The sequence below is a fragment of the Mirounga angustirostris genome, unplaced genomic scaffold (assembly GCF_029215605.1).
Source record: "Mirounga angustirostris isolate CCGP_5_RB_7025 unplaced genomic scaffold, mMirAng1.0.hap1 SCAF_1, whole genome shotgun sequence".
Classification (NCBI taxonomy): Eukaryota; Metazoa; Chordata; class Mammalia; order Carnivora; family Phocidae; genus Mirounga; species Mirounga angustirostris.
The window spans coordinates 212,737,810-212,762,351 of record NW_026991709.1 but is presented as its reverse complement, the minus strand read 5'-3'; the positions used below and the strand labels follow the sequence as shown (position 1 = coordinate 212,762,351).

Genomic DNA, 24,542 nt, shown 5'->3' with positions numbered 1-24,542 from the left:
TTGACAGAGAAAGAGAGAGGGAGAGAGAGAGAGAGCACAAACAGGCGGAGCGGCAGGCAGACGGAGAGGAAGAAGCAGGCTCCCTACAGAGTAGAGAGCCCAATGTGGAGTTTGATCCCAGGACCCCGGGGATCATGACCTGAGCCAAAGGCAGACACTTTTTTTTTTTTTAAAGATTTTATTTATTTATTTGATAGAGAGAGTGAGAGAGCACAAGCAGGGGGAACAGTAGAGGAAGAGGGAGAAGCAGGCTCCCCGCCAAGCAGGGAGCTCAATGCGGGACTTGATCCCAGGACCCTGGGATCATGACCTGAGCCGAAGGCAGACGCCTAACCATCTGAGCCACCCAGGCGCCCCCAGACACTTTTTTTTTAAAGATTATTATTATTTTTAAAAGATTTTATTTACTTGACAGAGAGATACACAGCGAGAGAGGGAACACAAGCAGGGGGAGTGGGAGGGGGGAGACGCAGGCTTCCCGTTGAGCAGGGAGCCCGATGTGGGACTCGATCCCAGGACCCTGGGATCATGACCTGAGCCAAAGGCAGACACTTTTTTTTTTTTTAAAGATTTTATTTATTTATTTGATAGAGAGAGTGAGAGAGCACAAGCAGGGGGAACAGTAGAGGAAGAGGGAGAAGCAGGCTCCCCGCCAAGCAGGGAGCTCAATGCGGGACTTGATCCCAGGACCCTGGGATCATGACCTGAGCCGAAGGCAGACGCCTAACCATCTGAGCCACCCAGGCGCCCCCAGACACTTTTTTTTTAAAGATTATTATTATTTTTAAAAGATTTTATTTACTTGACAGAGAGATACACAGCGAGAGAGGGAACACAAGCAGGGGGAGTGGGAGGGGGGAGACGCAGGCTTCCCGTTGAGCAGGGAGCCCGATGTGGGACTCGATCCCAGGACCCTGGGATCATGACCTGAGCCGAAGGCAGCCGCTTACTGACTGAGCCACCCAGGCGCCCCCCGAAGGCAGACACTTAACCAACTGAGCCACCCCAGGCACCCCAGCATTGTATTTTTCATTCCAGATTTCACTGCTAGCACACAGATGTGCGTTTATTTTTTTTTAGGCATAGATTTCTAATTTTTTTTTTAATTTTTAAGTAATCTCCACATCCAATGTGGGGCTCAAACCTACAACCCTGGGATCAAGAGTCCCACGCTCCACTGACTGAACCAGCCAGGTGTTTTTACTTAAGGGGCACCTGGCTGGCTCAGTCGTTAGGGGATGCGATTCTTGATCTTGGGGTCATCATGAGTTTGAGCCCCACCTTGGAGGAATAGATTGTACTTTAAAAAAATCTTTAAAGTTTTATTTAAATCCCAGTTAGTTAACATACACATTATATTAGTTTTAGGTGTACAATATTGTGATTCAACACTTCCATACATCACCCAATGCTCATCATGACAAGTGCCCTCCTTAATCCCCATCACCTACTTCTCCCATCCCTCTGGTAACCATCAGTGTGTGCTCTATGGTTAAGAATCTTTACTTAGAGGGTGCCTGGGTGGCTCAGTCGTTAAGCGTCTGCCTTCGGCTCAGGTCATGATCCCAGGGTCCTGGGATCGAGCCCCGCATCGGGCTCCCTGCTCCGCGGGAGGCCTGCTTCTCCCTCTCCCATTCCCCCTGCTTGTGTTCCCTCTCTCGCTGTGTCTCTCTCTGTCAAATAAATAAATAAAATCTTTAAAAAATAAAAATAAAAAAAAATTAAAAAAAAGAATCTTTACTTAGAGTCTTTACTTGTCTCTCTCAACCTCATCTATGAACCAACTCCTTCCAAACTCCTGGTACTGTTAATATTTTGCCCTCTTCCCATGAGCCACCATAAGTATATAATAATAATGGAAAAGATTGGAATGGTATGAGAATTACCAAAATGTGACACAGACATGAAACGAGCAAATGCTGTTAGAAAAACGGTGCTGCTTGATGCTGAGTTGCCACAAGCCTTTTATTAAAAAAATGAAATATTAGTGAAGTGCAGTAAAGTGAAACACATGAGCACGATGTATTCCTGTACATTTCTTGGCATTTTTCATGAAGACCATCATGTCCGCTGTAAATGGGGCTAGTTTTATTTCTTCCTTTCCAATTTGTATGCCTTTCATTTCCTTTTCTTGCCTTATTGCACTGGCTAGAATTTCCAGGACTGTGTTGGATATGGGTGCCCTGTTCCCTCTGTTATGGGGGAAATATTTAGTCTTTCATCATTAAGTAAAATGTTAACTGAAGATTTGCAGATGTTCTTCAGCACGTGGAGGTGGTTTCTGTCCGTTTCTAGTTTGCTGAGAGTTTGTATCATGCATGAGTGTTGAACTTTGTCAAATGCTTTTCCTGCATCAATTGAAATGCTCTTTCAACCTTTCTTCCTTAGTTTGTGTGTTAGTTTTCTGGGACAGCTCTGACAAATTATCGTAAATGTAGAGGCTTAAAACAACACAGATGTGTTACCCTGCAGCTCTGTACAAGTCCTACGTGGATTTCACAAAGCTGAAATCAAGGTGTTGGCAAGGCTACCTTCCTTTCTGGAGGCTCAAAAGATGAATCCATTTCCCTACCTTTTCCAGATTCTAGAAGCTTCTTGCATTCCTTGTCTCATGGTCCCCTTTCCCCATCTACAAATCCAGCAATGCAGGTACAATCCTTACATCATATCACTCTCAATTTCTTCCACTGTCATTTCTCACTTCTGCTTTTTGGAAACCCTGTGATGACATTGGGTTCATCCAGATAATTCAGGATAATTTCTTTAAATCAGTTGATTAATGATTTAAACTCCATTTGCAGTTTATTTTTTTTAAAAAAGATTTTATTTATTTATTTGAGACAGAGAGAATGAGAGAGACAGAGAGCACATGAGGGGGGGAGGGTCAGAGGGAGAAGCAGGCTCCCTGCCGAGCAGGGAGCCCAATGCGGGACTCGATGCGGGACTCGATCCAGGGACTCCAGGATCATGACCTGAGCTGAAGGCAGTCGCTCAACCAACTGAGCCACCCAGGCGCCCTCCATTTGCAGTTTAAATTCCCTTTGCCATGTAACCTATTTATAGGTCCTGGGGACTAAGATGTGAACATCTTTAGGGAACCATTACTCTACCTACCACAGCCTGTTAAATATGGTGGATAACACTGATTCTTGAATACTGAACCAGCTTGGCATCCCTGGAGTAAACGCCACTTGATCATAGTATGTAATTCTTCTTATATATTGCCGAATTCTATTTCCTAATATATTTTTAAAAGAATTTACTCATTTAAGACACAGAGAGAGCACAAGGGGTGGGGAGGGGCAGAGGGAGAGGGAGAAGCAGACTACCCGCTGAGCATGGAGCCAGACTCAGGGCTGGATCCCAGGACCCAGAGATCATGACCTGAGCCCAAGGCAGATGCTTAACCGACTAAGCCACCCAGGCGCCCCTATTTCCTAATATTTTGTTAAGGATTTTTTGCATCTCTTCATGAAGAATATGGTCTATAGTTTTCTTTCCTTTCCTTTCCTTTTTTTTTTTTTTTTTGTATTACCCTTAACTGGTGTTTCTATCAGGGTAATGCTACCTTCATAAAATGAATTGGGGAGTGTTCCCTCCTCTTCAACGTTCTGGAAGAGATTATTTAAAAGTGGTGTTAATTTCTTCTTTGAAACTTTGGTAGAATTCTCCATCTGGGCTTGGAGATTTCTTTCTGCGGAGTCTTAAAATTACAAATTCAACTTCCTTAATCATTACAGGGCTGCCTGGACTTTATACACATAGCGAAAAATAGCCTTTGGAATCCATTCAAGAGCTGTCTGACTTGGTAATCTCTTCATCTGATGAGCTATCTTACAAAGTTGATAACAATACCTGCCATAAAGGGGAGTCATAGACGGTTAGTAAGGTCACTGCAGTTTAATTTTATTTATCAAAGGCAATGGGGAGCCATAGAAGGATTTAGAGCAGGGGAGGGAGGTGGTCATGGTTGCATTTTAGTAAGATCCCTCTGGGGCCAGGGTGGAAGATGGATGAGGAAGATGGAGAGGCTGGAGGTCTGGCCCAGGGTCTTGGGAACACAGTCAAAGAGAACATGGGCAAGGATATGGGGGTATAAACTAAGGTCAGAGTCTGGAGATGCTAGGGAATGCCCAGTTGGTAGCTGTGGGGTGGTGGTGGTGGCGGGGCGTGTGTGGGAAACTCCAAAAGCAGGCGTGGACTTGACAAAAATTTATCCAGCTCTTACTAGATAGATGTCAAGCCCTGTTCTGCAACAGCCCTGAGGTAGATATTATTATTGCCCCCATGGTGAACCCGAGACGAGGAGCCACTTGGCCAAAGTCACAGGGCTGGGAAGTGGGGGGGCAGGATCTGGAGCCAGGTCCGGTCGGACTCCAGACCACCCTCCCTGAACATCCCCGCCCCCACCCCCAATGTCCTGTCCCCCTTTCCAGACGGGGGCCGAGTAAACCTGTCCGCGGCAGAGCCCAGCCCATGGCTCCCCGCAGGCTAGGAGCCCCCACCCCGGACTTCCAGTCCTATCAGTTCTGGGAAGTGTTGCTCCGCCTCGGCGCAAAGGTCCAGGGACAAGCATCGGGGATCAGACAGGGACGGACCCGCCCAGCGACCACCCAGCCGGGCTCCACCTACTAACACCCCGCGCAAGGGGGCGTGGGAAGTGGGGGGGCGAGCCAGACGGCGGACGCGTTTTTTTGACCCGGGACCTGATTGGCTGGCGGAGGACCAAACTCTACAACTGAATGGATACGGGAAGCCCAGGAGCTCCTGCTGATTGGCTGAGGGGGACGGGTTTGGCGGAAGCAGCAGCTTAACACTGATTGGCCGAGGGGCATCCAGCGGCTGCTGCCTATTGGTTAAAGTTTAAATGGCCCTCCTATAATTGGCTGTTGGGCGCCGGTCCAACTGTGGAATCAGTTCAGGGACTGGGAGTTAACCCTTTAGAGACTGACGTCGGCTGGGACGCTTTAGAGCCGCGGCGCGGGGCTCCTTCCCCATTCGGGCTTGCAGCGCCAGGGCGCTGTGTGGCTCGTTCTCAGGGTCTCAGTTTCTCCCCTGGTCTCAACGACCGAGATCTCTGGCCCCTCGAGTTTCCCGTCTGGTCCCAATGAGCTGAGTCCCCCGTAGCCTCCAGCTCCAGGCCTCAGTCCAATAACGGGTCGCCTCGAGTGGAGGCACGCGTTCCCCGAAAGCCGAAGTCCCGGGGCCTCAGTTTCCCCCCTTGTATGTTGCCACGCGCCTCCCACGGGAGGTAGCCTTGGGCCTCCGTTTTCTGAACGGTCCCGGAGGGCTGGGTGCCCCGGCTCCCAGTCCGCGCACAGGCGCGAGGCCTCAGGCTCCCCGCCAGCCCCCAGGCTGGGGCCCCTCCCCTTCGGGGCGGAGCCGTGTCACGTGCCGGGAAGAAAGGGCTCGCGGCGCGCGGGGCGCGGGGCGCGGGGCGCGGGGCGGAGCGGCCATGGCAGGTACGGCGGGCCTGGCGGGGGCCGGGGAGCACCCGGCGGGGTGGCTGGGGCGGCGGGGGGCGCGCGGCTCCGTGCAGCCTGTCGCTGCCCGCAGCTCCGGAGCCGCTGTCCCCGGCGGGCGGCGCGGGCGAGGAGGCGCCGGACGAGGATGAGGACGAGGCGGAGGCCGAGGACCCCGAGCGGCCGGCTGGAGCGGGCAGCGCGCGCAGCGGAGGCGGCGGCGGCGGCGGCGGCGGCGGCGGCGGCAGCGGAGGAGGAGGAGGCTGCGGGGCCGGGGCCGGGGCCGGGGGCTGCGGCGGGCCGGGGGGCGCGCTCACCAGGCGCGCCGTCACGCTGAGGGTGCTCCTCAAAGACGCGCTGTTGGAGCCGGGCGCCGGGGTGCTGTCCATCTACTACCTGGTGAGCGCCCCTACCCCCATCCCATCCCGGCTGAGGCAGGAAGGGGAAACTGAGGCCCAGAGCTCCCTGGCCGCCGGCCGAGCCCGGGTGTGTGGAGGGAAAGCTGAAACGGAGCATCCAGACCCAGCAGGAGCCCCTCTGGGCAGGAGGACTTCGTTTACCAAACACCCCATTGCACAAAGGAGAAACTGAGCTCAGAAGAGGACACCACCGCTTTCCCGGCTGTGGGACCTTGCTCAGCCTCTCCATATCCTGGTTTCCTCATGTATAAAATGGCATTTTTTTCCCCCCTCACGGAGTTGTGTGAGGATTAAATGAATACAGCGCCCAGCAGGGTGCCTGCTCTACCGTGAGTGCTTTACGGGCTTGCTGCTGTTGCTGTAGGTCTGGGAGTGGGAGCAGTTTATGAGCGGAGCGCTTGCTGCGCGCCTGACTGTGCGCTGTGTGTTAGGGATCGAGCAGACCCCGTCCCTGCCCTTTGGGGGCTCACAGTCCAGTGAGGGGTGGAGACACAGAGCTGGGCACTTTCAGCCCAGGCTGATGAGGACTGTGAGAATGGACACAGGTGCTGGGAGGCACTTAAGCCTTGGAAGGCTTCCTGGGAGGGATGCTGTAGGCGGAAGTGGGTGCCAAGCCCTGGGGAGCAGCAGGCGGTCAGGGAGGACTTCCTGGAGGGGCCTTGGTGGGTCCCAGGTCCCCGGGGCCCAGCCAGGCCACTGTTAACTGCAGGGGAAGAAGTTCATGGGGGACCTGCAGCCCGACGGGAGGATCGTGTGGCAGGAAACGGGGCAGGTGTTCAACTCACCCAGCGCCTGGGCCACCCACTGCAAAAAGCTGGTGAACCCGGCCAAGAAGTCCGGCTGTGGCTGGGCCTCTGTCAAGTACAAGGGCCAGAAACTGGACAAGTACAAGGCAGCCTGGCTCCGGCGACACCAGCTCCACATTCCCACCGCTGCCGCCGATGAGGTGCGTCCTTCAGCCTCGGAGCAAGCTCTCCCGGATGTGCTGTTGGATAAGGAGTGCCCAGAGTGAGGGCGTTGGAGCTAGGGCCCTGTGGGATGAGCAGGAGTTTGTCAGAGCAAGGTGAAGAGAATTTTCAGAGGGCGGGAACGGCACAGCCAAGCCACGTTGGCGGAAAGCAACACAGCACTTGGGGGGGCCATGATTAGCGGATACAGCTGGAGGCCCACGTGTCTTGGGTAGCTGAGGGGACTGGGGACATTGGCAGGGACCAGATCTGGTTGAGTTTCGAATGCTACGATAATAATAGATCTTTGAGTATTCACCAGCTGGCTGGACTTACCAACCAAAGACCCTCTCTGGGTCCTAAGTCGTCTTTGTATGTAAAATAAAGATGACCACAGTACCCGTATGTATCAGATATGTATATCTGGCTGGTAGGTCTGAAATCTGTAGGGCGGCTGGCAGGCTGGGAACAGGCAGGGAGGACTTGGGCCTTTACCCCGAGGTGGGTGGGAGCCCTGGAAGGCTAGGGGCAGAGGATGGACAGACCTGACTCAGGGGCCCACAGGCGCCCTCTGGTGGCCGCTGTATGCAGTACAGACTGGGAGGCAGGGCGAGGGTGGGAGCTGGGGACCAGTATAGGAGGCTGAACTGGTCCCGGTGGGAGATGATGGGGTGGGCCAGCCCAACAATGGATGGGGGAAGAAGTGGGCAGGTTTTGGCTAATTTTGAAAGTGGATCTCACGGGATCTGCGGCTGCATGAGATGTTGGTTAACTGCTAAGGGATGTTTTGTTCTGAGGATGGCTGGAGCTGCCATCCTCAGAGATACGGGGATTGGGGAGGAGCAGGTGTGGGGGACAGTCCGGTGCAGTGTCACCCAGCTGAGTGTGAGACGCCCGGGAGCCCCCCACAAAGAGACCTCCAAGTCTGGAGCTGGACCCCCGAGTCTGGAGCTCAGGGGAGGGCCCGGCTGGAGACAGGACTGTGGGCGTCATCTTGCCATAGACAAGGGGGGAGAGTGGACGAGGCTGCCCAGGAGGGGAGCAGGTAGGGAGGGAAGAGGCCCGAGGACCGAGCCTGGGCATGGGGGAGGAGGGGTGAGAGACTGAGGGGCCAGAGAGGTGGGAGGGGTGTGAGGTCCCTGAGGAGTTCCCAGGAGAAGGAGGGTCAGTGAGACACCGCGGCGAGGGGGAGGAGGACAGAGACTATGTGACTGTTGGATTTGGACACTGGGAAGTCACCCCAGCACAGGCAGTTAAGGGGAGGTCAGGAGGAGGGATTATTGAGAGACTCTGATAAAATAATCCCTGTATGCACCGGCCTGCCCAATGAGTGAATTCAACAGGAGGCATGCTAATTGCTTTGCAGGCATTATCTTATTTCACCCCGATGTTGTCCTTATGCAGGTGAAGGTCATTGTGTGGTTTTACAGATGAGGAGAATAGAGCTCAGGGAGGTTAGGGCGCTTGCGGGAAGCCACACAGCTTGTAAAAAGCAGAGGCCAGGTTTGGATTTTCTGCAAGGCGCTCAGAGGGGAGTTGCGGCAGAACCGTCGGCCGCCTCTGCTCCCTCCCTCCCTCTAGTGGACATCTGGGGCAATGGCAGGAACCTAAGGCTCAGGCCTGCCAAAGGTCTGGGTGGACCGTGGTGAGGAGGGTGGGCGGCACCCAGCTGAGGGTGCTGCGGCCGTCCCCCACCCCCGCCCCCTCCCCACCAGAGCCCGGCCAGTGAAGGGGAGGAGGAGGAGCTGTTGATGGAGGAAGAAGAGGAGGACGTTCTGGCAGGGGTCTCCACCGAGGACAAGAGTCGGAGACCACCTGCGAAGGGACCCTTGGAGGCTGCCCACCCAGGTGAGAGGCTTAGGGGAGGGGAGGAGGCCGCGCAGGAGGCGGGCACAAGTAAGGTGAGGGAGGTGGCAGGGGACAGATCTGGCCTTTCCTTTTCTCAGCGCTCCCAAGATGCCTGGCTGACTTCCTAGCCCCGCTGCCTAAGTTCTTTCCCGTGCTGCCTGATTTCCATGCTCCCCTAAAGGACTTCTTTGCCTCATTGCCAGATTCCTTTGGCCCCCTGCCTGGTTTCCTGAGGTCCTCACCTGACTTCCTAAGCCCCCCTTCATCTGGCATTTTAATCTCCTTTTTCCGATTTGTTAACTCGCCACCTTGATCTCTTGGTTCTGCGGCCTGATTTTTCAAGCTGCCTCTGGAGGCTTTTCTTTCTTGGGCCGCCTGGGCTTTTGTTTTCCGGTTCTGGGCTGGGAGGGATTGATGCTGTCTTTTTTCCGTTACCCCACACGCACAGAGGCCGTGCCCCCCGGGAAGCGGGTGGAAAACAAGATCCGGGTGCCTGTGCGTTACTGCATGTTGGGCAGTCGCGACTCTGCCAGGTCAGACACACCGTGTGCCCGCCGCCACCAACCCCTGTCCCCCCGCCCACCCCCCCGCTGTGTGCACTCGCTCCGCAGGAGTGGGGGCAGCCCGAGCAGGAGTAGGGTGGGCACAAGGCCTCCCGTGCTCAGAGCTGGCTCCGGAGGCCTGGGGAGCTAGCTCCTGAAGCCGTGGGACCCTCTGGCTCCAGCAGGAACCCCCACACACTGGTGGAAGTAACATCCTTCGCTGCCATCAACAAGTTCCAGCCGTTCAACGTGGCCATCTCCAGCAACGTGCTATTCCTGCTGGTGCGTGCCCCATTGCCACCTTGTCTCTTGTGGGCCTAGGCCAGGCCAGGCCTGGGCAGGTGGCTGGGGCACCTGGGAGGGGTCCCTGGAATGTTAGCTCTATGAGGGCAGGGACCTTGTCTGCCTATCACTGCTGGTAAACAGTAGGCACTCAAGGTTTGAACCTAGGAGGTGGGTGGGGTGGTCCCTGCACATAGCATGGGCTCTGGCCCTGCGGATAGACATTTGGGGCTGGGCCGCAGCCTGAGCCGCTCTTCCGATGTCCATCCCCTCCCCAGGACTTCCACAGCCACCTGACTCGCAGCGAGGTCGTGGGGTACCTGGGGGGCCGCTGGGACATCAACAGCCAGAGTGGGTATTTGGGGCCAGGTGGGCAGGGGGGTGCTTGGGGCCGGGGATGATGTCTACACCTTCTCCCCACCTCTGCGCAGTGCTCACGGTGCTGAGAGCCTTCCCCTGTCGGAGCCGGCTGGGGGATGCGGATATGGCCGCCACCATGGAAGAGGAGGTTAGGGGACACGTGGGGTCCAGGTGTTCTGGGGAGGGCGGGGGTGGACACAGCTGTCCTGGCTGACGTGTCCTGGTGGCTAGCACGGTGTCCTAGTTCAACAAGTGTGCAAATGTGTGCGTGTGTGAGTGCCCGCCCCGTGGCTGTGAGCCCGCGGACATCCTTCCTCTGGGCACAGGTGGCCCGCCCCCTTTGCCTCTGGACCCCCGTCTGCATGCCGGGCCGGCGTGCAGTGACAGCCCCGTGAATATCAGCTGCCACTCTAGCAGTGCTTGCCCGGTGCGGCCTTGCGTGTGCCCGGCGCTGTGCCAAGCGTTCCACACCCGCCTTCTCCCGGCCCGGCTGGCTCTTGCGCGTAGGCCCCGCTCGCCCCTACTTGCTTCAGGCATCCGGAAATGCCAGTCCTGCGCAAGTGCGCACACACCCACCTAGCTCCTCACTTAACTATTTGAGTGCCTACTGTGTGCCAGGAATTATTCCACGAGCTAGGGACACCGCAGGGCCCCCAATAAACTTCTGCCTTTGCTGTGGTGACAGGTGCGTCTTTTTCTTAATGTATTTGTTGACTGTGCCCCCTCCACTGGCCTCATGGAGGGTGGGGGCAGGGTCCTGGCCACCGCTGCGTCCCCGGGCCTGGTACACAGCAGGCACATACTCAGTGCTGGCCTCACATGGGGACGGAACGCGGCAGGTGTGCGCACACACGGGCTGGTAGAGCCCCCGGCCTGCGCCGCCCGGCCCCAGCCTCGCCTGTGCCCCCCAGATCTACCAGAGCCTGCTCCTGCGGGGCCTGTCCCTGGTGGGCTGGTACCACAGCCACCCGCACAGCCCCGCGCTGCCATCGCTGCAGGACATCGACTCGCAGATGGACTACCAGCTGCGCCTGCAGGGCTCCAGCAACGGCTTCCAGCCCTGCCTCGCGCTGCTCTGCTGTAAGTCCGGCTGCCCGGCGTGCGTGCGCGTGCGCGTGGCCCTCCTGCGCCGCTGACCCCCTCCGGGCCCAGCCCACTCTCACTCTCCCCCTGCAGCCCCTTACTACTCTGGCAATCCGGGCCCCGAGTCCAAGATCTCCCCCTTCTGGGTGATGCCGCCGCCCGAGGTAGGCGGGGCTGCTGGGAGAGGCGGGGCCGGGAGGGGGCTGGGGCCTCGGTATCTGCTGTGAAATGGGAACAGAACCCCTGCACTCTCTGGGCTTCTGGTGAAGGCCTGGGCCGTGAGGGACGTTGAAAGGGTGTGCGCTCCACCCGGAGCATGCTGCGCCTGTTGCTAAGACGGCCTCCTTCCCGAAGCTGTCCTGGGGTCGGAAATGGGGTTTGGAGAGCCATTCCCGACCTCTCGTGCGGGGCGCAGGGCCACGTGGCCCTGAAGCTGGTCGCAGCCTCGATTCTCCCCTTGCTGGCCCAGGGCACATCCCTCATGGGATGGGGCGCTGGAGGTGGCTGGTGGTGACCGGCTTGTGTCCCTGCCAGCAAAGGCCCAGTGACTACGGCATCCCCATGGACGTGGAGATGGCCTACGTCCAGGACAGCTTTCTGACTAATGACATCCTGCATGAGATGGTGAGCTCACTTCCGGGAGGGGAGGGCGGGGCTTCGGGGCCCCCGCGGGACGGGGCGATACTGCAGGACTCATCGGAGCAGGGGTCAGACTCCTCTTCCGCGGCCGAAACTCAAGTCCCAGATTCTTGCCCACCTGCCCCCCGCCGCCCTCCCCCCCAACCTGGCCTCCTTGCTGTTCTGGAACTTGCTGGAGGTGCCGCGGCCTCGCGCCTCTGCACCTGCCACTGATTGAAGACCCGTGAGGGATTTCAGGTGGTGCCCAGATGAATGTTTTCAGCGCCCACATTCCAACAACCGTTTTAAAAACAGCTAGTGGATCACACCTGTGGAATTGCGGATCCGCTGTTGCGTGGGAGGCGGGGGCGGGTCTGTGGGGACATTCAGAACCACTGGTGCTTCCCTCTGCCGGGGGAGGGGGTGCCCCTCCCGCCTCCCCCTTCCAGGGCCCTCCTGCGAAGCTCCCTTATTTCCCGCTGGTGGCGCTCCCGGATGGTCTGTCCTGGGGTCCCGGGTAGCGCCTGTGTGCTGTATAGGACTGGGAGCCCCCCGAGAGGCGGCGGTAGGCGCCCGTGGTGCTCGCTGCTGTGTCCCGAGCGCCTGCGCAGGAGGGCGGGCGCCAGGGGTCCCATCGGTCCCCCGTCCTCCAGATGTTGCTGGTGGAGTTCTACAAGGGCGCCCCGGACCTCGTGAGGTTCCAGGAGCCCTGGAGCCAGGAGCACACGTACCTCGACAAGCTGAAGGTAAGACTCATGCCCCGTCTCCTGCAGAGGAAGACAGTTCTTGGGGAGCCCCGAAGGCTCTATCCAGGGGCAGCCTGAGAAACGGTGCTGTCCTAAACTGTTCTGTATAAAGTACTTCAGCTGGATATGAAAGCTTGCTCGGCCACGTGTGGGTGGTGACAGTGACCGGGAGCACTACTGGAATGCAGCTGCAAGCGTAAAGGCCCGCGGACCCTGGGCTGGGGAGAAGCTACGCTGGGGCCGTCTCTCCGCTTGGGCGCCCGCGGGAGCGCACAGGGGGCTGCAGTCCGAGCGCAGCCGGTACCCTGAGGGGTTTCTCCAGCTCGCCGGCCCTACAGTCATTTAGGGGGACACATAAGGGCTTGGTGGCCTGGGGGGGGGGCGGTTTCTGACTGACTTCTGACATGGAAGTCCTTCTCAGAAGGCACTTTCAACTCTACTAGCTAGAGAAATGCAGTTTTGCATGCTTGTTTTGTTCAAACTTAGAGTGACCAGAACTTCAAGCTGCCACGGGTCCCCTCCACCCCATCACTGGGCGGGTGGGGTCAGGGGTGGCTCTCCACGCAGGGGGTGTGAGAGCCTGGCAGGGAGGCAGCTGGGGAGAGAGCAGGATGTGGAATGTGCAGAGAGCACCCCCTTCCCCCTGCCAAAACCCAGAACACTGCAAGGGGGGGCTGCCTACTTTAAAAATAAAACGTTTTCGGGACACTACTGTGTAGTAGAGCCCCTCTACCAGGACGGGGGGGGGGCGCAGGACCACTGGGCCCAGCCCTGAGGCGCCAGCCCTGCCCGTTTCAGATCTCCCTGGCCAGCAGGACACCCAAGGACCAGGGCCTGTGCCACGTCCTGGAGCAGGTCTACGGCCTCCTTAAACAAGGGAGCTGAGGCACCACCACCTCCGAGGGCCTCTGGTCAGATTCTGAACCCCCAGTGGTTCCGGCTCAGGGGGAATGGGTCTGGGGGCTTTGTTTGTGGCACAGATAATAAAGGGGAGAAGCGAATAGCCTGGGCGTGTGTCTCACCTGGGGCTGCCTCGCCGTCCCCGCACTCATCATTGGGCACATGGGTGGCTGTCTGGGCAGCGTGGCACCTTGGCCGGTGCACGAGGGGACGCTTTTCGTGCAGCCGTGGTGTGGGCTTCCCGGGGCCAGGGCTGGGCAGGGGACAGCTCGCCCTCCCTGGCTCCTGGGGGGGCAGGTACCCTCCCCGGGAGTGGCCCTGCCCTGACAGGGGACGCCTCGGGGGAGCCGTGAGGGTCCAGGGGACCTGGGGGAAGACCCACCCCCACCACAACCAAGCGAGAGGCTCTAGAAAGAGACCTTTAATACTTTTTTTAAAAAAATCAGGATTACATTTTGATCTGCCCTTGATTGTGACCAAGGCTACGCTGCTCATTCTTTGCTGGGAGGTCGGTGCCTCCCCCCCGGAATGGCAATGGTGGGGGGGGAGGCTCAGGCAGGAGCAGAGCTTGGTGTCCCTAGGGCTTTGCTGAGTCCTCAGAGGAGGGGGGAATGTGATCCAGTCCCGAAGTCCCCCAGTTGAGCCAATTTTTGGACGAGGCAAGAGAGCAAGTGGATGCAGGGCTGGGCCCTGCTGGTCAGGGCAGCTGCCTGCTTGGGGCCACTGTCAGCTGCGGGCACAGCGGCCGGCTCAGGAGGGGGAGGCGCCTGTGACCCTCTCTTGAGGGTAGTCCCAGCAGCCAGGGGTCTGGGAAGATGCCTCAAAGCCTGTGTACTGGACCTTCAGCAGAGCAGAGGCTGCAAGACTCCTGTGGTCCCGTCTGCGGGGGCACACGGGTGTGCTGCGTGCACAGCTGGTGGTGGCAGCTCGTGCCCGAGAAGAACGTCTGTGTGCTTGTCTGGGGTGGGGCACCCTACACGGGGAACTGAGGAGAGGGTGCAGGACGGGGGGAGGGCACCGGCGTGCAGGGCTGAGTGCCCTGCGGGAGGGAGAGGACAGCCACTCCAAGGCTGCTCAGGGAAGGGCCGGTCTTTAGGGGAACCCTGAGGACCCCAGGATTGTGTCTCCCCAGGGAGGTGGCATCCCGGGTGTGCCGGGGCCTGGGGAGGCCTGGAGTTGGGGCTGGGAAGGAGTGCTGTGGGGAAATTTAAAAGCAGGGGTGGCGAGTCTTGGCCGCGGGTCCTGCTCAGAACACCCAGCGGCACAGATGTTCCAGCTCATCCTGTTAAGGGCAGGTCTCCTGGGGGGTGGGGGCCGCCCCAGAATAGAGGGGACGAAGGAGGGACAGGACAGGGTGTGTGTGCACACACATGTGTGCGTGTGTGAGTGAGGGGGCCCACCTGGAGTTACCCGTTCCTGGACGGGCGGGAGGAAGTTAGTGTTTCTAAGAGCACCTTAGTGTTCGCCCCCTCGGGGCGCGGGGCTGGGGAGATGCAGTCAGGGAGCAGCCCCGGCCCAGACTGCTGCGTGGAGAGGGGGCTGGGGGTGAGCGCTACTGTCAGCGGTCCCCGCCTCCCCCGCCCCTGCTGACCCCCGAGGGGGGGCCTGCCTCCCCACCCCACCCCCAGCCCCAGGAGCGCCACAGACGCAGGTGGGATGCAGGCCGTGTGGACCGGGCCGACGCCCTCACTGTGGCAGGGGCACCAGCACCTCCACGTAGCTGAGGGGGAAGAAGCCCGACTGGCCGTGGAGCATACCCTCGTACCAGTTCTCATCGATCTGGTTGGTCAGCGTGATGACGTCGCCCTCGTGGAAGCCCAGCTCCCCGGCGTTCTCAGGCTCGAAGTCGTACAGCGCTTTGCAGCTCGGCTGGTCCAGGGGTGCTGGGGGCAGGGGCTCGGCTCAGACCCCTGGCTCCCTCCCACCCCGCCCGCCCCAGCCTGGTCGTGGCCCCTGAGGGACAGCTGCCGCTTCCTCTGCTGCCCCCCAGCCTTGTCAGAAAAGAGGGTCAAGGGAAAGAGGGACATAAACGGACTCCAAACGTGCTCCTGGGAAGAGCTGGGGACGCCCAGTGGCATCAGGGTGAGAGAATGACCAGAAGCCCTCAGGCGGCCACTTGGAGAGCCTAGAGGCTGTTGGGACACCCTTGGTGTTCACGGGAGACCCTCACGCGGATGGGGAGGCCCAGAGAGGCCGTGCTGTGCCGTGCAGGCCCAGTGCCTAGCTCCTCCCCTGCCCGAGATGGGCCAAGAGGACCAATCCCAGGGGCATCCGCGTCTACCAGAGAAGGGTCCTTCTGAACAGACCAGAAGGCAGTGTTATGCACTGAGGTGGGGAGCTTGTGAGGGCAGGGCCTGTGCCCGCAGGGACACTCACGCATGCTCCTGCTAGGGGTCCGGATGGGCTTGTCGGAAGACCGGAAAGATGACGAAGCTGCTCGCAGACAAAGCAAAAAGTGGGGCTGAGAACCTTGGGCTGGGCCCCTTCCCCAGAGGGAGTGGGGTGGGCCTGGCTCCGCAGTTTGGACAGAGCAGCGGGCTGGGGGCGGCCCCTTCCCCCTCCTTACGTGTGATCTTGGGGGCCGTGGCACAGGGGAAGCCCCCATTGGACTGCTCAGGCTCCCCAAGGTCGAAGGACTCCCGAGGCTTGGGCTTGTATTCCCGCTTGGGACGAGAGGAGGCTTCCCGCATCCTGCAGGCAGGGAGGGAGAGCTGTGAGCAGCCAGCAGCGCCTGAGTCCTGTGTGTGCCAAGGTAAAGGGACACCTCCCTCCCCACCGTTGATGCTGCTGTCCAGGACTTGGGGTGGGGGGAGGGACCCCCGAGACCAGGCCTGGACTCAGAGGCCCAATGGGTCTAACCAAAGGGCCTCCCAGTTGGTCAGCTCCCCCAGCTCAGGCCCTTCTTAGAGGCTGCCAACTGGCCAGTTCCTGCCAAACCCTGCAGCCCCCTTAGCATGCCCACCTGACCTGGGGACACGGCTGCCCAAGGCTGTCCTTCTCAGGCCCTAGACTAGTGACAGCTCTCAGAGGGGAGCCCCGTCCGCCCCGGCCCTGGGTAACCCACCCCCTCAGGCCCAGAGCTCTGAAGGCCTCTTTCTTCTGGCCTCCCAGCCTCAGGTCACTCCAACCCTCCCCTCTGACAACTGCGGCAAGCCTGATGAGGTCTTGCTCCCTCCCGGAGCCCCCACCTACGAGTGCAGTCTGGGGATTCCTATGAAAAGAAGCCAGCCCCCTGCTCTGACACAGGCTCCAAGCAGGGCTGGGCTGTCGAGGAGGCTGGCGGTGGGGTCTTGGAAGCCCTGAACGGCCGCCCAGGAATCCACGGGGGTAACTCTGGGCTTCCAGGGCACCCCGGCCCAGCCCAAAACAGGACAGGCTCCCACAGGGAAGGCCAGGGGCTGGGGCTCACCTTCGCTTGAGCTTGTCGGCCAGCTCGTCCAGGATCTGCACGGCCTGCCGGTGGTAGTCCAGCTGGGCATCCACCAGTGCGGAGAGCTGGCTCACCTGCTCGATCTGCAAGTGAGCAGCCCGCTAAAGGGGTGGCCCTCCCTGTGACCCCTACCCCCAAGGCCCCCTCTTTTAGGAAGTCTTGCTAGATGCTCCCGGGACAGGGGCTGGCCCCCTCCCCATCTGCCTGACCCCTGCGCTGCTGGAGGAGACCCGAAAGCTTTGGGGGCGGGTAGAGGCCCCTCGGGTCCGGCAGCTGCCCCTTCAGGCTCAGAGCAGGGGCTGAGCCCGCTATGGGCAGGGCATTAGTGACTCTGCCCACCGCCCCGCTTTTTTTGGGGGGAGGCAGACGCACATCGGTCTCCAGGAGGTTGTGCATGCTGGTCTCGGCCACCTCCTTGGACTCCTCAAACTTCTCCAGGGCCTGGCGCAGCTCTTCGTCAGGGATCCTGCCCTGTCGCTTCTTCTTGTAGTCGAAGTCCAGGCGGCGGCCCTCCAGCTTCTTCAGGTGGTGCTGGGGAGGGGGGGGAAGGGCAACAGAGCTGTGAGGTACATGCTGGGGTCTGTAGGAGGACGGGCACACTGGGTGGGGTGGAGAGGTGGGGGAGCAGGGTTGTGAGGCACCTGCCCTGGGGGCTGTGTGAGGGTGGGCACGCTGGATGGGGCATGGGGTGCGCAGCACCTGGATCTCCTTCAGGTCTTTGTCACACAAGTTCTGTAGGGGGTCGATGAAGTTCTGCTTGACCTCTATGTCCAGAGAATCCTTCACCTCTGCCAGGCGCTTCATGGACTCCCCCGCGTCCAGCAGGGCATCCCCTGCAGCAGGGCAGGGATTGGGAGAGAAGCTGTCATAGGAGGCCAGGGCCTCGGGGCCCAAGATACCCCCAACTGCTAACCTGCCCTCACCCCAGGGCCCAGACGCCAGAATTCAGGACAAAACAAGGGTCCCTGAAGTCTGAGCCCCAGCAGCTGGGAGGAGTTGGCGATGACGGGTGTCAAACCTCCCACGCCCCCCACCCCATGGCTTCCCCCGCATTAGCTGTGGCTCGAGGGTAGGCTTTCCAGTGGCCTTGGCCCTACAGGCAACACTCCGATGCTCGCTCACCACCACTGAGGAAGGAAAGGTGTTCTTGGGAGCCTCAGTCACCCTCGCCCAGGGGATTAACGGGCACGGTAGAAGACTCTGGAGCAGTGGCAGGGAAGTGGCATCCCACCGTCCAGTGCCAGACGCTCTGGCCCTCCAGAGCCCTCACCGAAGTTGGACTCGCCGCCCAGCTCCTTCCCGTGGCGGATCATGCACTCGCCCAGCAGGCCCTCTGACTGTGGGTAGCCAGGGTTCTTCACCTGCCCTCGGATCTTGGACACCGTGTTGAGCATCGTCAGCTTGGCCCGTGAAGCTGGAAGAGAACAGGCTGGGTAGGCATGCGGCCAGTCTCTCTCGAGAACCAGGCCTGCACTTGGCCAGTGCTGCTGGCTGCCTCCCTCTCCCCAACACCCTTATTTTTAAAGCGCTGCCCTGACCCAAGGAAGCTTGGTTCCTATGCCTGCTGATGGCCAGGCTCCGAGGAGAACCTCCTACATAGACTTCCCTCCTCTGCTCACCTCGGCCACAGAGGAACATTGGCAATGGGCAGGTGGCTGGTTCCTCTGGACCCCACGGGGTCTCCTCGTTCTAGAGCACAGCTCCGATCACAGAAGCTCCCTTCCCTGGCCTGGGGAGTAGCACCCCAGAGAAGTAGGGGAGCAGGTATAGGTGTGTATAGGTCCAGGTGCCCCAGACATAGCCCCCCAACCTGGCGTCGGGGAGGAGCTGTGCGCTTGCCTCTGCCCGCTCGGGTCTGTCCCTGGCCCGGGCCGCGAATGGACCTGGCTGGTGTTGCTGCCGGTCCCACATCAATCACCTCCTTCTATGGGAACCCAGATATGGATTTTCCTCAGGGAAAGGTCCTCATCTCTCTCTCAGACTAGGAGACTCCCACCTCATGCTCCAAAGTGGGCCTGGCAAACGGGTGGGCAACCAATTCAAACTGGTCCAGTGAGTTGGTGAGGTGGAAAAGATGCTCTTTTCAGCTGGGACTATTAGCTGTAAGGGTGATTTCGGACTAGGGTTGCCACACAGAACGAGAGCTGCCTGATGAAGTGGAAAGGAAATGCAGGACTCTGAGGACATCCTTTGGGCCCTTGGATCCAGCCACCCATGAAACCCGCCTGCCTACTCCTGGGCACTTCAGTTCTCTGAGCTCACACATTCCTTCTTAGGCTCCGGTAACCGGCCGATTCCTGGCTGACACGGACCCCTCCTAGCTGGCTGGCACCCCTACCTGGGTTGGGCTGCAGGTACTCAATGGTTCTGGCCAGCACTTCTGTCACAGCCTTGCTGGTAACATCCACCTTCTGTCAAGAGAGGCAGGGTGTGGGCTTTCGCAACCATCGGGGTGCCAGAGGCCAAACCTGGCATCCCTGGACAGCCCGTGCCCTGCTCCCCGGCCCCACCTGCCTCAGAGCCCACACAAGAACGGCATGCTGCGCTCAGGGCTGCTGGCCTCCCTGCCTCCCAGGGCCGGGGGACCCGTCCATCCATGAGCCCCCCCGTGGCCCAGCTGTAGGGCTGCTATGGCCCGTGAGGGTAAACGGCGCCGGGCATCAGGCGGGCCGCACCACCTCTCCTGGTACCTTCTCCATCTCTTTGAAGTCTTCATCAAGCTTGGTCCCTTCGGCCCCTCCGACCTTCTCACTGACCAGCTGGGGGACAGGAGGGAAAACAGTGTGAGCCTCAGACAAGGAGGGGGCCCAACTATGCCTTCCAGCCACGTCCACTGCCAGGGGGAGCCAGTGAAGGGGTCAGCACATCCATGACTGCTTCCCAGGGACACAGCTGACGGCAAGATGGGTGGCCAAGTGAGACCCTGCTTCCACACCCACACCCTCCTTGGATCCCAGGGCGGGGTGGGAGGGTGGTGCCTCCTGCTGGAAGCCTTCCCTGGCCATGCCTACCCCTCGAGTGCCCACCATCCCCAGAGACCTGCCTGGTGCCAACCGCAGCTGAGTGATGTCCTCTCTCAGGGCCAAGGTGCCCACACCCAGACAGTGATGCCATGGTTCAGCTCCAGGAGTGGGGAAGAGGTTCATCAGAGCCTCTTTGCTCGGGGATCATACACCTCCCTTTCCCCCACTGAATTCCTGCCTCTTTGGAAAGGAATCCTGGGAACCCTGGGGCCGGCACTTCCCCAAAATACATTCTCCCCGGGCACCTCTGGGAAATGAGCAGGTCTGTGGTGGGGAGGAGGTCCTGCGGCTGAATGGACATGGGAATGACCCAGTCCATCGCTTTGTGCCCGCCCCCGCAACAGGGTCCAGAGGAGACAGGGCCACTTCCCCAGTGGGTCGGGGGTTCCTGCTTGGCTGAGCTTGGGAGTCAGGAGGGGCCTGGGGTGCAGGTGAGCTGTGAGGCCGCTGCAGTGGAGGGACAGGAAGGAGGCAGGGCTGGTGCAGGGCCTGCCTGGTGACTGACTGCCACCTGCAGCGGCTCAGGCCCCGTGCCATCCTCTAGGGGACCCTGCAGGACGGGCAGGGGCTGCCCTCCTGCTGCTAGCCACTCTTAAGGAAAGACCCTGGTTGCTCCCTAGGCATTTATGGGGCGTTCCACTTTATTTCATGGGACAGTTTCACTTCTTTTGATGATGGTAAAACAGGACGTTCTCAAATTCAGTGGTTGCCAGAGAGGGAAATGAGTTCACTGCCTGACGTGAGACAAGACTCTTCTGGTGAACTGGGAGGGAGATGAAGCGTAGGTGCTCAAAACCACACCTTCCGGGGCCCCAGGACCGATGGCCCGCTCAGTGCAGGAGGACATGTCGCGGGGCAGACAGGGACAGGTCTCCCAGGCAGAAACCACATCCTTTCCCTAACGGGAGGAGCACGAGCAGACCCTGCAGGCTGCTGGGGGCGGGTGGGGGGCATGAGTGGCGCCTCCCTGTCTCCCCAGAGCCCTCATCCTCAGGAACTACGTGTGGGGCTGGATTTACCAGGCTGTCCTTGCACCCGGGCACACAGGAAGCCATGCTGGGCCCCTACCAGTCTCCCTTCCCCCCGCCTGGGAGCTCTGGGCTCAGGTCCCTCAGGTAGCAGACGATCATTCCCCATGTCCTTTCTCTTCAAGGCTCACAGTCTTGGAACCGGCACAAATGGATAAAAGGATGACAAGAGGCCAAAAGGGAAAAGGGAAAATCAAAGAAGTCCAAAGAAGAGCCGCGGCTCTGAGTGTGGGGCTCCCCAGGGTGCAGACCATGTCCGGCGGAGAGGGACCTGACTGGTCCATGGGAAGAACTGTAAGTGGTGTTGATAACAAGGACGAACCTTTGGGTATGAAGAGCAGGTATTTCTAGGGACCAAGGCCTCCTGTCACTGAGCAGCCAGCCCTGGAGACTCAGCGGTTGGGACGCTGCCTGGGTGGAGGGGGCAGGAGGGCCCCAAAGGGCCCTGCCCATGGGGAAGGCTACGACCCTGACATTTCAGTCCCGCTCAGGAAAAATGCACACACATTTTCAGATCCAACGAGAGCAGCAGATACCACCATGGAAATAACACCTGTAAAACCTGCACCGCACACAGAGCCCACCTCCCACCCTCCCTCAGTCGGGGCTCAGCACAAGCCGATTCTGCTCCCACGCGGGGCGGGAGGGAACAGCCGAGGTGCCTGGTGGGCCCGCAGTGCCCAGGGCCTGTCCCCCACTGGCTGAGCCCTGCAGGGCCGTGACCGCGGCAGTGTGTGCAAACTGCAGCCTCCCGGGCCCCACCCAACTGCATCAGAGCCTGAGTCACTAGCAGTGATCCCATCATGGCTGCTGCTGTGAAAGCCGGGCTGGCGCCTCCTTGGGGCCAACATGAAGCCCAGACCGGGCCGGAACCTTCTCCAGAACCCTGCCCCGGTTCGGGAGCCAGTCTGCGCCCCAAGTGGCCCCCACCAGGTGAGACCCAGGGGCTGCGGAAGAGGCTACCGCGCAGGGGGACCTGGCGGCGGCCTCCGGAGATGAGCTCCCCATTGCCCACCGGATGCTTCCCGGCTTTTTGCGAGACTGGCTCAGTGACTGTGTCCACGTAGGGCCTAGAGTGGGGTCTCTCCTGGGGGGGGCTGGGCACCCTGAGCAGCGAGGCCCCCGTGTCTGTCATCAAGATCCTGCTGGCCTCCCCCACATCTACCAGTCATGAGTTCCCCTTGGATGAGTTTTAGTGCCAGCACTTCGATCCAGCTTCAGGACACCCCCAGCGGGCAGGAAGTTCCCTCTCTTCTCTCTGCTGGCACCTCTTCTGCAAATTGCACACACGAGCTCACGCCGTATGTTTGGCCAGACTGATACTACCCCCGTACTACTGTTGACTTTTGGGAAAAGCATGCTCTGCCTCCAGCCCGGGTGGCAGGCGCTCCAGGATGGGACAGGGATCTGTGGCTCTGAGTGCCTTAAGTTCAGGCTGCAGAGGTGGGTGCTGCCGGGTAGAGAGCAAGAGGCCCTGCTCCTGTATGCCTCTCTGCATGCCCGACCCCCTCTTGCTTTCTGGCAACTCCCCGGGCCCGGATCCCACCTGGCCTTTGAATGATCACACTGGCAATGACGTGTCCGCATCGGGCAGACAGAGGCCTGTCACAGGCTCCTGCATTTATGAGCAGCAGGGCCACGTCAGCTGATGGTACCCCCTGCGAACTGGGCACCTGGGAGGTGAGCCAGCCTGGAACAGAGCTGGATCGTCACCCAGAGCACCCACGTGACTTCCATGCACAAGTGTTGGCCTGTGGGCATTAATAGTAAGACCAGTTAGGGGAGAGGCTGTTCTTTCAAAGACTGGTGTTATCACTCCAGATTTTGGCATCTTGGGGGAGAAGCAAGGAATCTGACATTCGGGAGAGAAAGCATATGCAGTGGAAGGATCCATGAAAGGAACTGGGGAGCTGCTGCGTGCCAGGAGCCAGCAGGGCGGCCCCTCCAGTAGCGAGCCGAACACGGAAAGTCAGAGAAGCTGCTTTCACAGGGGCGAGCGGATGACGGCCAACTGCACTGGCGGGCACGTCTGCCATGGCCACTTGCTGGTAGCTGCGGAAGCAGTTCGAATCCTGTGGGGTGGGAGGAAGCCAACATCAGGCCTCCAACTGAATCATCTCCGCAGGGAAACCTGATCAACACACGCGACACGGAAAATGAAGGGGCCAATCTGCAGGCTCCGTGACCTGGGCAGATGGCCTGCTTTGATGATGTGAGGGTTTAAGAGAAAACAAGAGGAGGAAGCTGGCACGGAGGTGCTGGGAGGAGGGGAGATGTGCAGGGCTGCTCAGGGCTGCACTGTCCCGGAGGGGCACCGTGTGTCCCTAACTCCAGTGTCCTGCACCTCGTCCAGCCACCTTGTGTTTGGGGGCCACCTGAGACGCTCCAGGACCACCTCCCAGGGTAACATTGGAGGTCACCTGAATTCTCCTGGCCCAGGCTTCCCCTCCTGCCTCTGCGTAGCTTACTTCTCCCTGCCCATCTGTGGGTGCCAGGATGACCTTTCCCTCACCAGGCATAGAGGGGAGAAGCTGCTTGTCGGCACTGCTGGAGAGCCGGAGTGAACGGCACAGAACAGGTGACCGAGACCAGGGCCCCGGGGCAAAGGGGGCCTTGAGGGTCCAGGCCCAGCCACTCTGGCTATGGCCCTACATGAGCCATCCTGAGATCTGGGCCAGTGAACAGGCCTCCTGGCTCTCGGGTGTGAGCACGGCTGCCTCGTTAGCGATGGCTGTCAGAATGGGGCCAGCACCAGCTAATGACCACATTACGTGATGATCTGTGTCTAAAGCAGGAGGGGATACAGAAGGGGCACGAGAGTCTGTCTCCTGGCCTTGGGGAGCAGCCCTCTGGCGGGGGAGGTGAGAATGTCCGATATAACAGCAATTCAGAGAAGAACACGGTGAGAGTCACAAAGGAGATGTAAATACGCCCAAAGGGCAGCAGGATGTAGCTGCAAGCTGGATGAGCCACACAGCCAGTGCTATCCGAGCTGGACCTGAAGGGCAGGGTCCCAACTGGCAGAGCCGGGCCAGGCGGGCAGAGAGAGCTCTGGGTTCCGGGTGAGATGCAGGTTTGGGGCACAAGGGTTACCATTCCTGGCCAACTATGTGCCAGACACTGTGTAGGTACACGCACTGTATCTACTTGATGAGGGTGCAGGGACCAGCCAGCCCACTTCACGGATGAGGAAACCGAGGGGTGAGAGGCTGTGGAGCTGTAAGTGGAGGACATGGGTGCTGTGCCCAGACCTGTCGGACTTGCCAGTCCACCTGCATTGTGTCCTGTGCTGGAAGACTGGGCAGCAATAGGATGTGGGTGAAGCCTGGGGGCCGTGAGGGCCTCCGAGGGCTGTGGGGAGGTGTCAGAATGCCGTGTGCACAATGCCTGGACATGGGAGGCCCCAAGAGGCAGCAGTGATGATCCTGGGCGGAGCTGAGAAATTCCTGAGCTAGGGTGATGGCACAGGGAGGGGAGCCCCCCCGCCCCCCTGCCCCCGGAGGACACACACACTCCCTCCAGATCCCTTCCAACTCCACCCGCCTTCCTGCCGCCTCCTGACATCTGGAAGGCTTAGAGCCAAACGCTGCAGAGCAAACCCCTCTAGCTTCCATCACGGTCTTCTGTCTCCTGACCCAGAGTCCATGGCGTGGGCAGAGCCGAGGTCTGTCTGCTGCCCCTCCGAACACGAGGCTGCTGGCCTTCTTGTAGCTCTCCCTCCTCTTCCCATGCTCCCGGGCCCCCACCTTGGGGGGTGCTAGCAGAGACCTGGTGTACTCTTTGGCTAATGGGACTCTCTTCCTGGAAAGGCAAAGCGAGCTGAGCACGCTGCCGGGGAGGTGATGTGGGTGGTG

General features: G+C 59.7%; 2 protein-coding genes across 4 annotated transcripts in view; one reads left to right on the top strand and one right to left on the bottom strand.

Moving 5' to 3' along the window:
* Positions 1 to 5,164: 5,164 nt before the first annotated feature.
* Positions 5,165 to 13,308, top strand: MPND (MPN domain containing). 2 transcript variants are annotated; one of them, XM_054505033.2, is made up of 13 exons: positions 5,165 to 5,462; positions 5,557 to 5,861; positions 6,591 to 6,827; positions 8,544 to 8,676; positions 9,125 to 9,209; positions 9,401 to 9,500; positions 9,779 to 9,851; positions 9,932 to 10,008; positions 10,772 to 10,940; positions 11,037 to 11,107; positions 11,478 to 11,567; positions 12,215 to 12,307; positions 13,106 to 13,308. In XM_054505033.2, exons 1-13 carry the CDS (start codon positions 5,456 to 5,458, stop codon positions 13,190 to 13,192), a joined length of 1,527 nt encoding a protein of 508 aa, XP_054361008.1. In that variant the 5' UTR covers positions 5,165 to 5,455; the 3' UTR covers positions 13,193 to 13,308. The 2 variants fall into 2 exon arrangements, with proteins under 2 accessions (XP_054361008.1, XP_045719262.1); XM_045863306.3 differs by having other exon boundaries at positions 5,169 to 5,462; positions 9,404 to 9,500.
* Positions 13,309 to 13,613: 305 nt separating this feature from the next.
* Positions 13,614 to 24,542, bottom strand: part of SH3GL1 (SH3 domain containing GRB2 like 1, endophilin A2) — a 31,779-nt gene continuing 20,850 nt past the window's right edge. The window contains exons 2-10 of one of the 2 annotated variants that reach the window (XM_045863303.3): positions 19,328 to 19,396; positions 18,976 to 19,048; positions 17,908 to 18,051; positions 17,337 to 17,470; positions 17,010 to 17,168; positions 16,617 to 16,720; positions 15,774 to 15,898; positions 15,584 to 15,640; positions 13,614 to 15,090 (exon numbers count right to left, since the gene is read on the bottom strand). In XM_045863303.3, the coding sequence (XP_045719259.1) occupies positions 14,894 to 15,090; positions 15,584 to 15,640; positions 15,774 to 15,898; positions 16,617 to 16,720; positions 17,010 to 17,168; positions 17,337 to 17,470; positions 17,908 to 18,051; positions 18,976 to 19,048; positions 19,328 to 19,396 (1,062 nt within the window). In that variant the 3' untranslated portion in view covers positions 13,614 to 14,893. The remainder of the gene's footprint in view (positions 15,091 to 15,583; positions 15,641 to 15,773; positions 15,899 to 16,616; positions 16,721 to 17,009; positions 17,169 to 17,336; positions 17,471 to 17,907; positions 18,052 to 18,975; positions 19,049 to 19,327; positions 19,397 to 24,542) is intronic. The other variant, XM_064573153.1, reaches the window with a different exon arrangement.